This window comes from Cordyceps militaris (assembly GCF_000225605.1).
Source record: "Cordyceps militaris CM01 unplaced genomic scaffold CCM_S00002, whole genome shotgun sequence".
In the NCBI taxonomy this organism is placed as follows: domain Eukaryota; kingdom Fungi; phylum Ascomycota; class Sordariomycetes; order Hypocreales; family Cordycipitaceae; genus Cordyceps; species Cordyceps militaris.
In genome coordinates, this window is record NW_006271970.1 from 4,939,165 (window position 1) to 4,953,469 (window position 14,305).

Consider the following 14,305-nt stretch of genomic DNA (forward strand, 5'->3'; position numbering starts at 1 on the left):
CATTACAGCTTATAGTTACTATATAGAATTTTTAAGGTAATAGAGAATTAAGAAAATTAAGACAATTAAGAAAATTAAAAAGAAAGATTAAAAAAATATAAAACCTATTTAAATTTATTTAATTATATAATATTATTAAATGATATATACTAGAATTTATTATTACTATTTAATATATATAAAAGCTATTAATATTTAGTATTAATAAATAAAAGTAAAAATAAATATTAGTATTTATTATTAATAAATCAAGATACATATTAGTACTTTTACTAATAACTAGAATAGTATTTTAGGTATCGTAAGCTACTATAATATAGCTATAATACTAGATAAGTGCTAATGACCGGTGGTCTGGTGGTGGGCGCCCGAACGGTGGCAAACGGTCGTGCGCTATGGCGTTTTTAGGTTACGGCAGAATAGGGGTCTAGAATAAACGAATAACGATAAATTAGTTATGGCTAGGTATTCAGCAGAGAAAGGCGCTATTTGTTAAGAGTACTGCTTAAAATACAACCCTAACGACCGCTCGGATTTCTGGCTCGCAGGCGCGATGATACTGGGTGTTCTTCTGCGGCGTGCGTGTTGCTGCGGCCTTCGTAATCCGATTGCATTTCGGCTTTTCTCTCATCATTGTTCTCAGCTCTTTCGAACAGCTCCTCGTGGCTGTCATACAAGCTCTCTGGAGACGAAGAAGACCAGAATCAAATCGAAGTTCTCTAGTTCATCGACTGTTTATCAGGAGTACGATGGTTCACAAGAAACTCCTTCACAGTATTCCAGTTTCGACATTGATGCACCACACCATTCCCAGCAAAGTCGTATTCCATAGATGTCTTCTCCTTGTTCCAAACAGGATGTCCGTACTCAAGGGTTGTGTCCGCTGCGCACAGCACACCCTGCCTCACTTTGAGAAAAGGAAACAGTCAGTATCCAGCGATAAAATGGGCAATGGCTTGGATAATAGCATACAATAGTTTAAGCAGTGGTAGGCATGGCCACTGCTATATAATGGTTCCTCGCCCTGACTATAGGACTTGATCGTCTCTCGCATGGTTGCCTGTTACACGATCAGTTAGCTAGTTGTCACGCAGTGATCCCCTCTCATGTCTTGTTTCCAGGGACAAAACTTACCAGGCAATGTAATTGATGTACACTCGACGTAGCATAAAGCTCTGCTTGCTCTGGGTTCCCCTCCAAGGGAGCGCTTTCGGGCAAGGCATAGTTTCGCGGCCAGGGTATCGGTACAAAGCCCCCGCCAACTAACGTCTAAGTCAGTTCCGTTGGAAAAAGAGCAAGAAGCGAGCTCGCAAGGAGAAGAACTTACCCGGCAAAAGATCATGCCAAAGCACGTCGCCAATTTCGCCCGCGTCTATCCAGTCCTTGTCGTCCACAAAGACTCGCGCAAAGTCGGGAACTGTGAAAGGAAAGAAGAAAGAAAAACAAACGTCAATGCCTTTTTTCCTACATTGGCATGCGTGCAATTCAGTACTTACTCTCTGGCCAAAAACTCTGGCCGGGCAGTACCTGTGGCTTGGTACAGGTGGTGGTGTTTGTTGGGAGCCTGGTGAAGAGTAGAATAGTGAGGAAAATCAACGAAGAGGAAATGAATCCCAAAACACCACAGACGACATTCTGCTGAAGTCTCCGAACAAGAACAGCCCGGTCAGTACGCTGGTCCGAGTCTCGCGTCTTGTCGCCCATAAAGGGTACATTTTCTTCAGAATCCGGCGTAGGCATCTTCTCGTTAGTCGTCCAGTTGGCGGTTGGAAGTTAGCCGTTATTGTACGTGACATAAACGAGTGGTCAGACAGCAAGTAGGTTCTAACAGAAAGAGGGGGAGGTGCCGAGTATTAAAACACTCGAATTTTTTTTCGCTATAATCAAAGAGGCTCTGATGGGGACTTTACGGGTCATATGCAAATAGCCGAGCAAGCCTCACCATTAGAATGCAAACCACTTTTATTTTTCTGCTCCTTATGCTTCGCCCTTTTTATGTCGTTGACCGGCAAAGGGGCCTCCTTTCCGAGGACGCTCAACCGAGCATTCCATATGCTGCTGTGGGATGATGATGATGATGTATTGTGGAGGTTCTGTGGGCTCTAGACAGGTCTCATGTACCCTACATTGATGGTGATAAAATGATCACTGGCTCCCTTTAATGAACCAGCAATATGAACTGAGTGTGAACTCAACCTTGTCCGAAGCCGAAGCTTAAGGGATTATTGGAGCCGTGTCGTGAGGCCCGGGGGTCTGTCGGGCACTGGGCCGACGGCTTGAAGGGTTTTGTCTCTTCTCGGAGGTGTGTAGGGCTCGATTGATGGAGTCGGGACTCAGCGGGGGCTTGTCCACAAGAAATCGTTTTGCCTAGACTGAGGCAATTGCTACCACGTAGTGTACGAAGCAGAGCGAGATAAGACACGAAGAGAAGAAGCACAAGCAACAACGTTATCAAGATTGGTGCGTATAGTGGGTGGTGATGATCAATCTAAATTATAAGTCCAAACAACAAAGAGGTGGGCGTCAAATGGCCCACTCACTTGACCCACCACACGCTCGGCAGAAAATCCTGCTTTCATACAGCAACCGCGTGTCTTCCTATTGGGCCAACTTGTAGGTTGACGGACGCCACTCTGATAAACAGCACCAAACATGTAGTGATGTAGTGTTTCAGCATACCTAGGGGCGCAGGGGTTGTTTGCTAAGATGGCTTGAGCAGTTTTTTTAAGTGTAATTTTTTTTTTTTTTTGGCATATTGGCGCCATTTTACAATTTTATATGGAGGACTCCTGACATGTTGCAAACGGGCTGATATCTCTGTAAGATGCCAAAAACATGTGTGCAAACGCAGGCTGCCCCCGGCTCGCGTAGGTAGGCGTGATTATGCAGTTACCGCGTTGATGGCCGCTTTATGCCTTGGGGGCTGAGCATGGCCTCGCCCATGCTTCAGGATGCTGGTGCTGTTAAAGCTCGGGTTTGTTTCCTAGATGAACAACTTCAAGCCTCGGACTAACATCACGTAGCAAGACCGTCACCACGATACGTTTATGGATTCCAAGGCTCAGGAGCGCAAATAGCCTGTACGGAGAAATCGTATAATATCTAAATTCATCGTTTTATCGTCTCTTTTTATCGTCTCTATGGTCGAGTGGTTATCTATGTAGCGCCCTTGTCAAATAAAGAAGCGACATGTTTTGCGATGCGGCCTCGTAATTACCATACATCATCCCGCGATACTTCATATCTTTCGCCATCTTTTCTAATATGCTGCCGATCTGCGTCTCTCTTTAACGGCTTGCGCATATCCAAAGCATCTTCCGTCGCCTTTGTTGGATCGGTGGCGTGATCGATGTAATAGTCCTTGACCACGCGAAAAACACTGTACCCCGCACTTTTGTAAAATGCAATGGCGACCTCGTTGCTGCGACGCACAAACAAGTCGACAAACCAGGCATTCCTCGCGTCCGCTGCTGTTTCCACCTGCTCAGCAAGGATCTTACCGATGCCGAGCCTGCGTGCTTCCGAAGCAACGGTAAATGCGGTAATATGGGCGTGCCACGGCAGATAGTGCTCGGAACGCTTGTATGCATCAGGTGACGATTCAACCTTGCCCATGACTACGCGTCGCGCATATCAGTTAGCAAGCTCGCGTCCGCGTGTTTTGCGAAATCGCCGTTCAGCTGTGTAGGCGAGGCATAGCATACTGTATCCGATTATGTTGCCCTGGTTGTCCTCGCACACCTGGAATAGCGACGGCCATTTGGCATGGTATTGAAGATAGAAGCCGACTTCGTACGTCTCCACCAGACTATCCAAATTGCACTTTGAGAACCTATTCAGATCGTCTGGGCGAAAGCGCCTGAATACGGCCATGGCAATCTCTATTGGGACCACCAGGGCGCACATAGGATGAGAGAGATAATGTCGTTCAATTGAAGTTCTCAGATATACTTGAGTGACGGGGGATCGTTCCTCCGTCTTCCGGGCCGTCTTGTCATGCCAGTCCAGCATTGTGAACTACTTTCAGCGGCACGTGCCAAGGACCGCCCTCTAGAAGAGCCTTAGTATTATACCCTATAAATAAAGGCATAGAGGATATAGTTTCCAATTATATAAAAGTAGAAAATGCATATAAAGTACCAGTATAGAACATTCTCAGAAATGCAACACGACAGCCGAAACAACGTTAGCGGTGATGAGAAATTGACAATGAAGTTGACGTCGACATTGGGCCGATGCGCTAGAGCTCGGACGGTCGGTGTCTGCCGATCGACAAGGCACTACTAGTGTACACTTCAGCGAACTAGCTGCGCTATTCGCTGCCTAGTCCTATAATATTAGTGCTTACGCCAAGATCCGGGTCGACTGGTACATACAGTGAAGTAGTGGCATCAAGGTGGTACTGTTAGAATAGGTGTCTGAGCTCTGCCCTACACATACATCCCGAGAGAAATTGAACGAAGCAGAGATGCGCAAGCTGAGCTTGGTTAGCCAATTTAATTTCAGAATCAAAGTTATAAGATAAGCCTGGCTATTATGGACGCTCCTTCATAAACGCTCTAGTAGATGCACCTGGAGCCTGGTATTCTCAAGACTTCCCGGAAATCTTAGTTCTGCAGGTAACTTATACTCCTTTTCATGGCCGCCTTTGATAAGTTTCGCCCATGCTGGCTGTTCCTCCTCCTCTGAATTTGCGCTACTGCTCTTGGGCGGTAGCAGCGCTCTGTAAAGTAGCCACTCGAGTGGGTATCTCTTTTCTTCTCCTTTGTTGTTGCTACTATCAGGTAGCGCGGCATCAGCTCCGGGGCTATCTACAATAAGCAGTAGACTCCCTTTCGGTGCTGTCGAAGTCAGTCTCAATAAGAAAGCCGTGGTTTTAGCTATTGAGATCGAGTAGAATTCGTGGAGCGTAAAGAAGAGAGTAATTAATGCCGGGTTAGGCCCAATCATCGCACGCAGATCGGTACTTCCGCTTTCGAGCATGTCGATCTGGTTGACTGCTAGATTTAAAACGTGAGATGAGATAGCTGAGACATTTGAAGCGTGCGCCTTGGCAGTCGCATATTTCGAAAGAGGAGGAGAATGTGTAAGAGTGTGTTGTAGTTTTGTGACAATCCCTGACCAATCGTGCCTGTCAATGAGGTTGAGATCAACCAGAGCACTGTCGTTGTAATCGGGGTCGAGGTGTGAGGTAGCGATAGAAGCAATGTCTGTCATTATCGCATCAGGAGAAGATGACTTTAGCCGGGGAAATTCGTCGAGTTTGCTTTGATGAAAGTGCTTCAGCAATGCCACACATGCTAATAAGTCAGATCCTCCTCGCCCAATGCATACAATCTTCGATGGCTTTTGCCCATCATTGTGAAGGAACTGTTGGACCCATACAGACTCTCTCATCTCACTGCAAATCCAAGCTAACAAATTTGCACTTGTCAGAGCTCTACTAGGACTCCAACGGATTGTATATGCCTCCAAGAAGTCCTCGGTCCCGAATGCCGTGCAGTAGTCCTTTTGCTCGAGGGCTTCCCTGACCGCACGTAATACTGGTATCAATGCATTGAAATCGTCGACAGCAGGAAATGTAGTTCTAATTGTGTCAAGAATGAGTTGTTGATGTTTAACAAATAGACTCTGGGTCTGTTCTGTCAAGCTGGTCTCCTTCACTGCTGCTGGCGTCTGTTTGGCGGGTTTCTGTATATGGCTTGGTCCAGTCCATCCCGGACGGCGGATTGGTGCTGCAATTGGTGCCTTAGATGCACTGCTGACCGACGGTTTGCCATGCTTTGGTTGTGATTGTGCATTGCGCTTGAACTTAGTCATGGTAAATTTGACTCTTTTAAAGTAAGCGGGCATACGCTCAGTTGTAGGGCAAAGGGTAGTTAAACGAGACCTTTACGAAAATATTACCGCCTGATCGGCAAAAGTATTTTCCGACACCCAGCCGGAAGCCATTAGTGGGTCAACACTAGGTGATGGGCTCGTTCCTCCGGCTTCCGAGCCGTCTGTTATTAATTAGTGCTTACGCCAAGATCCGGGTCGACCAGTGCAGTCGTGACATCAAGGTGGTACTCTCCGCGATTCCTTGAGGGCCCAGGCTGCGATGACGAGCCGGCTGCCGAGTCGATGATGCACGCTCGCAAGGGAAACCTTGGATGTACACGGGCCGAGATTTTCCCCCAATCAGGGCATTATTAAGGGCATTACTACAAGATGTAAGATAATATCGAGGTGCCGGAAGCAAGGTTATCAGAGACGGCCAATCGCAACGTCACGTTTGATCTTGTACATAAACAGGTCGCTGCGCCGCCGCAGGCTCTCTGAGAATTGATTCCTGGCAAGATATTCTACCTCGTGTTTTCAATTTCAGGATCCAACATTTCTCAAAATGGTCTCTTTTGCCACTCTCTTGACATTCGTCTCCGGCGCCGCCGCTCTCGGCATCAACTGTAGAGGGTCTGGCGGGTGCACCTTCAACAACGCCAGCCTTCGAGAGGTCCTGACGCAAGTGCAGCAGATTCAGGCCCAGGGCAACGGCGGCCACCACTACGGGACCGGAGGTGAGAGCTCGAGGCCAAGTTTACCCCATGGGTGATGACTGACAGCGATTCTAGTTCAACTAGCTTGTTCGAGCGGCCAATACTGCAAGTCTTCCCCAAACGTTGAGGGTTGTTGTGTTGGACAAACTGGGCTAACTAGGTGCAGCCAGCGTCTGCGCCTTTTACCAGAATGGAGCATCGGGCACCGCGGACCGCGCGGCTCAACTCCTCCAAGGCCTGATTGACCACGGTGAGTTTTGGATGGTTTGTCGCCCGGAAACGAGATGTTACTGACCATGACATACTTCCCCGCAGGCTGCAGCCAGTGTGGAAGCAACCCGACAGAGCCGGGCAACGATGTGTCCAAGGGCGAGCTGACGGTTAATATTGTGTCGGGCCCTTGCTGCAGTGGAAACTGCCACTGCCCTATTTGAGAAGGATGCTTGACGACGGCAGCCTGATAGTCCGGTGAAGAAGGACGAAGATTGAACGGGGGAAGTAGAAATACGAAGTAGTGCCCCAGGAGTGGAATCTAATACACTGCCGATTCTTGAAAAAAAAAAATTGGTCGTCAACGATGCTTGGCAGAGGGGGGATCGACAGGCACTGCCACCTACCGTGCATGACAGGGCTGCATGAAACCTCCGAGCAACAGTGTTTGGTCATGAATCTGGGGATACCCTGTACGTCGCGCCACTACAAGCTGCATCGGCACGTTCGGTGGAGAGCTGCGTGTTGCGCTGCGTTTGGAAGGCTTCCCGATGAAGCAGCTGTTTCAACCCGATACCACTCGCTTGTCACTCGTGTTTCAACACTAGACAGTTCATTGGGAGAGCAGTGGATGCGGTCACCCCGCGCTCCGCAGCACAACTGAAATGTACGCCGAGGCGGGCATGCGGAGTCACCTTGGGTGTCCATTCGTGCACCATCAGATGACATACACACGGGTGCACGACTTTGACAAGGAGAGGCCTCTGTAGACATGGTATCGACCAGGGCAGGCCTGGACATGTCTCTGAGAAATTGGCAACTTCGGCGGAAGAGTGCAATGCTTGTCATACTATACCACTGATGTTGCTTCCACAAAGACATTTGTTACAAACACTCTTGCCACCACTACACCTCATAACGTTGACGATAACTGCTGCCGTGAAAATAGACGGCTATGTGATACGAATAAATAAATGATCAGCATGTTTCGTAAGCAAAAGGAATGGTGCATAGGTAATGAAATAGGTAATTGAATACTAATAAATAGGTAATGAATACTGTAACATGACCAAAACTATCCACTCGAGCTAGAGCGGGCCTGTACTACTTTGATTGTTTGCTAAATTATAAATGTATCGAAGAAATATTTATCAAAGCAGCTTGCTTATATAAGGAATGAGAGGAACCCCTCAATATAAAATCTTACCCCGCACTTCCATTCTCAGGTCCATCCATCGACAACCTCGTCTCGTGTCAAAATGGCGCCAACAGCTGAACCCATCGAGCAGATCCTCGCCGAGCTGCCCGCCAAGTACCGCGGCCCGGGCGGCGCCGTCGCCGTCGTCCAAGACGGCCAGCTCGTCGGCCAGAAAGTCTGGGGCTTCGCCGACCTCCAGGAAGGCGTGCCGATGACGAGCGACACCGTGATCCCCATCTGCTCCATCTCCAAGCAGATGACGTGCGGGCTGCTGACGGACCTGCAGCTGCGGCCGACGCCGGCCATGGCCGCACGCAGCGCCCCGGCCGCGCAGCAGCTCGCCGACGCCGTCGCCGCCGTGCTCCCCCTCGTCCGCGACACGGGCCTCACCCTGGACCTGCTCTGCAACAACCAGTCGGGCCTGCGCGACTACTGGGCGCTCACCGTGCTCTGGGGCGCCCGCCCGGAGACGCCCTTCTCCATCGAGCGCCACGGGCCGCAGATGCTGCAGCGCCTCGGCGCCCTCCACTTTGCCCCCGGCACCCAGTACTCGTACGCCAACACCAACTTTTACGTGATTGCCCGCGCCGTCGAGGCCGTCACCGGCCAGCCCCTCGCCGAGCTGCTGCGCGAGCGCATCTTTGCCCCCGCCGGCATGAAGACTGCGTTTCTGTGCGCCGACACCGCCACCCACCCGGGCCCCTGCGTCGGCCACGAGGGCAACGAAAAGGACGGCTTCTACCCCGGCGACAACCGCATCGAGTGGGCCGGCGACGCGGGCATCGTAGCCTCGCTCACTGACATGGTGGCCTATGAGCAGTTTGTGGACGCGCACCGCGACGACGCAGAGAGCTGGTACGGCCGCAACAGCACGAGGCAGCAGTTCCGCGACGGCGCCCCATCCGACTACGGCTTCGGCCTCAGCCGGCACTTGGTCGGCGACGTCGAGCTGGTCGGCCACGGTGGCGCCCTGCGCGGCTACCGACTCACCCGCGTCTACGCCACCGCGGCGCGCACCTCCGTCGTGGCGCTGCTGAACGAGGAGCACGCCAAGGCGGGTGGGCTCTGCGACTACGTCATCGAGCGGCTGCTCGGCGCTGCGGCCGTCCCCGTCAGCGCCGTGGAGCCCAGCGCCGGCTTTCTCGGCACCTATCTGGACCCGGAGTCGGACCTGGCCGTTACCGTGGGCAAGGGGGAAGCGGCCGGCAAGCTGTCGTTTCTGTACCACCGCTCGGCCGTGGACCTGACCCCTGTCGCGGCGAACAAGGCCGTGTCGAAAGACGTCACCGCCGTGTTGGACGGCGACGTGCTCGAGGTGACGATCCCCGCGGACAACCGCACCTTTCGCGCCCACCGCGTGCCGGTCGCGCCGCCGCGGGGCAACTACGCCGCGCTGCACGGCCGCTTCCGGTGCGCCGAGGTGGACTCAGAGTTTAGCTGCAGCGGCACAGACGGCATGCTGTACGGCTCGTTTGACGGCTTCTTGGGCAAGGGCCCGGTGCATCTGGTGCGGCCGCTCGCCGTGGACGTCTTTGCGCTGGCCTGCCCCCGCGCCATGGACTCGTCGCCGCCCGGCGACTGGACGGTGGTGGCGCGGCGCGGCGCGGGCGGCGAGATTGATCGGGTTACGATTGGATGCTGGCTGGCCCGGAAACTAGAATTTGTCCGAGTCTGAGTGATGCGCCCATACGGGAGACGGGAGGGAGGCAATTTGCTGACAGCGTCCCAACAGAGTTCGGCGCTGCAGACACAAAGGGCTGAATGGACCAAGTGCCGGTGGAAGCTGATAGGCTCAAATGAGACCCTCTATATACCCCAATATTTAAAACAATATCGATTTTTATGCCCATGTTGAATGACTAGGCAGCTGCATCGGTTCTAGAACGAGCCCTCGCTGGCGTCCTTGAGCGAGCCTTGTGAGCGGCTGGCTTCGGCCAGCCCGGGCCGACGAATAGGATGCACGGTTTCATCAGCCTGATTTGCAGATGGTGGCACCAGCCCGGACGGACCGCATCAGCCTCAGATCATGCGCTAGAGTCTAACTCGGCCCTTGCTGGGGGTACCCGAGCCAGCTGATGGAGTAGTACAGGAAGTTTCCTCGTTAGCGATGATGCTTAATTCATATATAAAAGGCCCGCGCTGCATTGAAGAATTTCTGCGTGCAGGCACATCCTCCGCAACTCTCTCCACGCAACCATGAAGCTCTTCCTCGCCTGTGCAGCCCTGGCCGCCGCGGCCCATGCCAAGACGGCCCTCCTGGTGCCCTACTACATATCGCCCTACACGGGCAAGGCCGACTGGGATGCCCTGATCCAGACCATTGACAAGCACCCCGCGCTCGACTTCCACGTCATCATCAACAACGGCAACGGGCCGCCCTACAGCGCGGCGCTCGCCGACGGCGGCAGCCCGACGCCGCGGGACCTGATTGACTGGGCCAGCCACCTGGGCCAGCTCAACGCGCGGCGCAACGCGCGGACGGTGGGCTACGTGTACACGGGCTTCGGCGCGCGCGACGCCGCGCTCGTGAAGCGCGGCATCGACGCCTACGCGGCATGGACGACGCAAAAGGACTGGAGCGGCGTCGCGCAAAACGTCTCCATCCACGGCATCTTCTTTGACGAGATCAGCACCGCGCCCGCGCAGCTGCCGCGCAACCTGGACCTGGCGCGGTACGCCGCCCGGTCCGCGGGCCTCGTGGTGCTGAACCCGGGTGTCGCGGTGCAGCCCGGCAGCGAGGCGCTGTTCGACGCCGCCGACGCCGTGCTCACGCTCGAGACGTGCTACACGCGCGACCACGACCAGGCGCGCGACGGGGCCACGCCGCGCTGCCCCCGCGGGTACGTGCCGTTTACGCCCGCGAGCCTCGACGCGCTGCCGAGCAACAGCAGCCGCCGAGCGCGGTCGGCTGTCGTCGTGCACGACTTTTACGAGACGTGGAGCCCGTACGTGCCGGCGTCGGCGGCCACGTTCGAGACCGACGCCGCGGCCATTGTCGCCAAGCGCGTGCATAGCTTCTACATTGCGCAGTACGGATACCAGGGAAACTTCACCAAGGGGCCGGCGAGCATCAGCGAGGTGGCGCGGGTGGCGGCGGCTGCGCAGGGCCTCGCTTGAGCGGAACAGTATGGTGTGTGGGTGTTGGATGAGAGGGATGTGCTAAGAGTTATTTTGGAGGAATGCATTTCAACAAATGCAAGTTGGGTAGCAAAGGAGTAGCAATTAATATTCTTGATTTACACGAATTAGGCTAACAAGCTGTCTAGTAATTCGCGTAGGACAATAATAGTAATTGATACTCTTTTGCTGCCCGACTTATTTTGTATGCCAGATTACAAAGAACATCAATGATCAATACAGAGAGTTTCTTGAGAAAAGTACTTTTGGTTTAAAGAGCTTGTCGTGCAACGCTCAATAGGCGACTTCAAACATGCCCCTCGTTCGCCTCAGCAACCTGGTCTAATAGGACAACGAGTGTATATCAGCACGCAATCAGATCACACGGAAATTAATAATGGCAATTATAGTCTTCTATTCAGAAATTATTCCAAACCGTCTTTACGAGGGCCAGTTTTTGGCCGCGCAAAGCCATGGCAAGCAAGCATCCTCAGTTGTTTTCAATAAGCGAGTGCTCTCGTCTGATTCAGATGCCGCACGGTTTAATATTTTTCTTCGCTTTTTTCTTCCTCTTTCATTCATCCAGACTGTGAGGGTAGCTGGGAAATGGAAGCGGTATACCCAAGGAAGAATCGGCAACTGCTGGCCAAGGGAAAAGAATCGTGCTGGGCCATGAGACAGCGCTACGCATGGAGCATGTGGGATTCCAAAAAATGGACCAACACCTTTTTAATTCTTTGCCAGCGTGTCGTAGTCCGAGAACCTCTACTCCTTATACGAGACGAGCACGTACTAGTTCTCATCTAGAGCACGAGTTTTCGTTTTGCTTCCTTGATCCGCAATCATATCTGGTGATGAGTTGTCGGATTCCTACGAGTGAGACAGCACGGTGTGGGGCTTCAACAAACCCTCTGAGACAGAGTTGCTTGGAGAGGGAAGAAAGCTAGAGCTTGAATTCCAGTCTGTGGCCTGTAACTTACATAATTAGTAATAGCTGGCGGGAAAATGGAGACAAAAAAAACTGCGAAGAACTAAGTGGCAAGCCTCGTCCAGCGAGTTGAGGCAAAGTAAGCTCCCACGCTCCACTGCATCTTTTGCAACTACACAACAGTTCATTGAGCGGCTACAAGTTGTATTCTGGACAGCAACCCCTTGCTTTGCATACTGTTCATCCTAAAATACAACAAAATACGTAGTCTTGTATTATTAACGTAGCTCCTTCAGAGCATAGTCGGATCACGATGAGAAGTAGCCTCCTCAGCCAAACGACCATTCGCTGCCCCCTCGAATGACAGGTCCGCTGGTGCGCAATTGCCAATTTGTCACAAACAAGTGGCGAGCCGACAGCTACCCATTCCAGCGCACGTCAACTCCCACGGCACGAGAGCTGCGTGATTCGCCACGACGCCTGGTGTCTTACAAGAACAATTCATTCCTAGGCCCCGCGGGCCTCGTTTGCCTTGGACCCGAGGATCCCGGGCAAAGCCAGGGCTCTCGGGAATTTGAATAAAAGAAACGTAGAAGCGTGTTTTATTTGGGAATCTTGGTCGTAGCTAAATAAATTCTCCGAGTTGGAGATTGCGCTGGGTTCGACAACATTGACAACTTTGGTCGTCGGGACTCAGTGACAATGAGAACGCCCCTCGGCACGGACGAAGAAGCGACGATATACTCTGAGAACCTTGCAATCGACAACGACAAGCACGATTTGGTCAAGAAGACGGATGCTGGGACGATTCACCCTCAAGATACGGGCTTGCACGCATGGCTCTTCCTCGCTGGCTCATTCTTGATTGAAGGCCTCGCGCTTGGTGAGATGCAGGACGATGCCAAAAAAGAAAAGACCGACAGAAGAATACTGACGCCATGTGCCTTGCCGTTCGACAGGTTTTCCCGGTGCGTACGGTGTCTTCCAGGACTACTACAGAACACACCCGCCCTTCCAGACTTCCTCCAGGCTGCTGCCAACAGTGTCGACCTCTGCCATGGCACGTTCCCGTTCCCCCATTGAGTCCCATTCCTGCAGTCTAACTTCTTCCAGGGCATCATGTACCTAGGCATGCCCGTGACCATGGGCATCCAGCGCCTGTGCCCTCGACTCAGCGTGTGGTCGCCTCTCGCGGGGATCCTCGTCATGGCGGGCGCGCTGCTCGGCGCGTCCCTCGCGACGACGGCGCCGCAGCTCATCGGCACGCAGGGCGTGCTCTTCGCCGTCGGCAGCTCGCTCGCGTACTGCCCGTGCATCGCCTTCCTCAACGAGTGGTTCGACCGGCGCAAGGGCCTCGCGTACGGCGTCATGTGGGCCGGCACGGGGCTCTCCGGCTCCGTGCTGCCCTTTGCGCTGCAGCACCTGCTCGGCCGCCACGGGCACGCGCTCACCCTGCGCGTCTGTGCCGCCACCCTGCTCGTCGCCACCCTGCCCGTCGTCTACTTTGTCAAGCCGCGGCTGCCGCCCACCGCCGCCCTGCACCACCCGTTCAACCTCCGCTTCGCCCTCACCCAGACGTTTCTGCTCCACCAGGTCGCCAACGTCTGCCAGGCGCTCGGCTTCTTCCTGCCGAGCATCTTCCTGCCGACGTACGCGCGGTCGGTTCTCGGCGCCGGCGGGGTGGCGTCCGCCAGCACCATCCTGCTGCTCAACTTGGCGTCGGCGGTTGGCTGCCCGGTCATGGGCTGGCTGTCGGACAGCCACCACGTGGCGCGGTGCCTGTTTATCGCGACCGTGGGCGCCGCGCTGGCTACGGTGCTGCTGTGGGGGTTCGCGACGACGGTGCCGTCGCTGCTGATTTACTGCGCCTTTTACGGCCTGTTTGCCGGCTCGTACACGTCGGCGTGGACGGGCCTCATGCGGCAGATGACGACGGATGATGCCATTAGCGACAGGTACGCGTGCAAGGAGACGGATCCCGTCATGGTGCTCTCGGTGCTGGCGGCCGGCCGGGGCATCGGGAGTGTCTTGTCGGGGCCGCTGAGCCAGGCGCTCGTGGGCGACTACTGGCATGTCAAGACGTATGGCGCGTACGGAACAGTGTATGGGCCCTTGGTCATCTTCACAGGCTTTACCGCTGCGCTCAGTGGAATTGTCCTGTTTTGGAAACATATCGGCTGGATACATTGAGCCAGGCGGGACGTCTGGGCTTGGAAACGCATTCTATACTTTGTATATTAGTGTATTAGAAAATAAAGTATAGTCTAAGTAGATGCAGGCAAGATACTTGAAATGGAGGGAATGGGGGTTTCATAT

General features: G+C 53.3%; 7 protein-coding genes across 7 annotated transcripts; 4 read left to right on the forward strand and 3 right to left on the reverse strand.

Annotated features, from left to right (window-relative positions):
• Positions 1 to 719: 719 nt before the first annotated feature.
• Positions 720 to 1,740, reverse strand: CCM_03474 (uncharacterized protein; the record flags this gene model as incomplete). The annotated part of the gene is made up of 5 exons (XM_006668625.1): positions 720 to 907; positions 973 to 1,060; positions 1,135 to 1,262; positions 1,328 to 1,417; positions 1,497 to 1,740. 5 exons carry the CDS (start codon positions 1,738 to 1,740, stop codon positions 720 to 722), a joined length of 738 nt encoding a protein of 245 aa, XP_006668688.1.
• Positions 1,741 to 3,213: 1,473 nt separating this feature from the next.
• On the reverse strand, positions 3,214 to 4,011 carry CCM_03475 (N-acetyltransferase 5; the record flags this gene model as incomplete). Its single annotated transcript, XM_006668626.1, has 2 exons — positions 3,214 to 3,617; positions 3,705 to 4,011. 2 exons carry the CDS (start codon positions 4,009 to 4,011, stop codon positions 3,214 to 3,216), a joined length of 711 nt encoding a protein of 236 aa, XP_006668689.1.
• A 537-nt stretch (positions 4,012 to 4,548) lies between these two features.
• CCM_03476 (uncharacterized protein) lies at positions 4,549 to 5,217 on the reverse strand (the record flags this gene model as incomplete). Its single annotated transcript, XM_006668627.1, has 1 exon — positions 4,549 to 5,217. The coding sequence occupies one exon, from the start codon at positions 5,215 to 5,217 to the stop codon at positions 4,549 to 4,551; it is 669 nt and encodes a 222-aa protein (XP_006668690.1).
• Positions 5,218 to 6,385: 1,168 nt separating this feature from the next.
• On the forward strand, positions 6,386 to 6,970 carry CCM_03477 (Killer toxin, Kp4/SMK-like, core; the record flags this gene model as incomplete). Its single annotated transcript, XM_006668628.1, has 3 exons — positions 6,386 to 6,557; positions 6,697 to 6,786; positions 6,852 to 6,970. 3 exons carry the CDS (start codon positions 6,386 to 6,388, stop codon positions 6,968 to 6,970), a joined length of 381 nt encoding a protein of 126 aa, XP_006668691.1.
• Positions 6,971 to 8,005: 1,035 nt separating this feature from the next.
• On the forward strand, positions 8,006 to 9,619 carry CCM_03478 (Beta-lactamase-type transpeptidase fold domain containing protein; the record flags this gene model as incomplete). The annotated part of the gene is made up of 1 exon (XM_006668629.1): positions 8,006 to 9,619. The coding sequence occupies one exon, from the start codon at positions 8,006 to 8,008 to the stop codon at positions 9,617 to 9,619; it is 1,614 nt and encodes a 537-aa protein (XP_006668692.1).
• A 521-nt stretch (positions 9,620 to 10,140) lies between these two features.
• On the forward strand, positions 10,141 to 11,061 carry CCM_03479 (uncharacterized protein; the record flags this gene model as incomplete). Its single annotated transcript, XM_006668630.1, has 1 exon — positions 10,141 to 11,061. The coding sequence occupies one exon, from the start codon at positions 10,141 to 10,143 to the stop codon at positions 11,059 to 11,061; it is 921 nt and encodes a 306-aa protein (XP_006668693.1).
• Positions 11,062 to 12,691: 1,630 nt separating this feature from the next.
• On the forward strand, positions 12,692 to 14,179 carry CCM_03480 (MFS monocarboxylate transporter, putative; the record flags this gene model as incomplete). The annotated part of the gene is made up of 3 exons (XM_006668631.1): positions 12,692 to 12,872; positions 12,949 to 13,031; positions 13,088 to 14,179. 3 exons carry the CDS (start codon positions 12,692 to 12,694, stop codon positions 14,177 to 14,179), a joined length of 1,356 nt encoding a protein of 451 aa, XP_006668694.1.
• Positions 14,180 to 14,305: the final 126 nt, after the last annotated feature.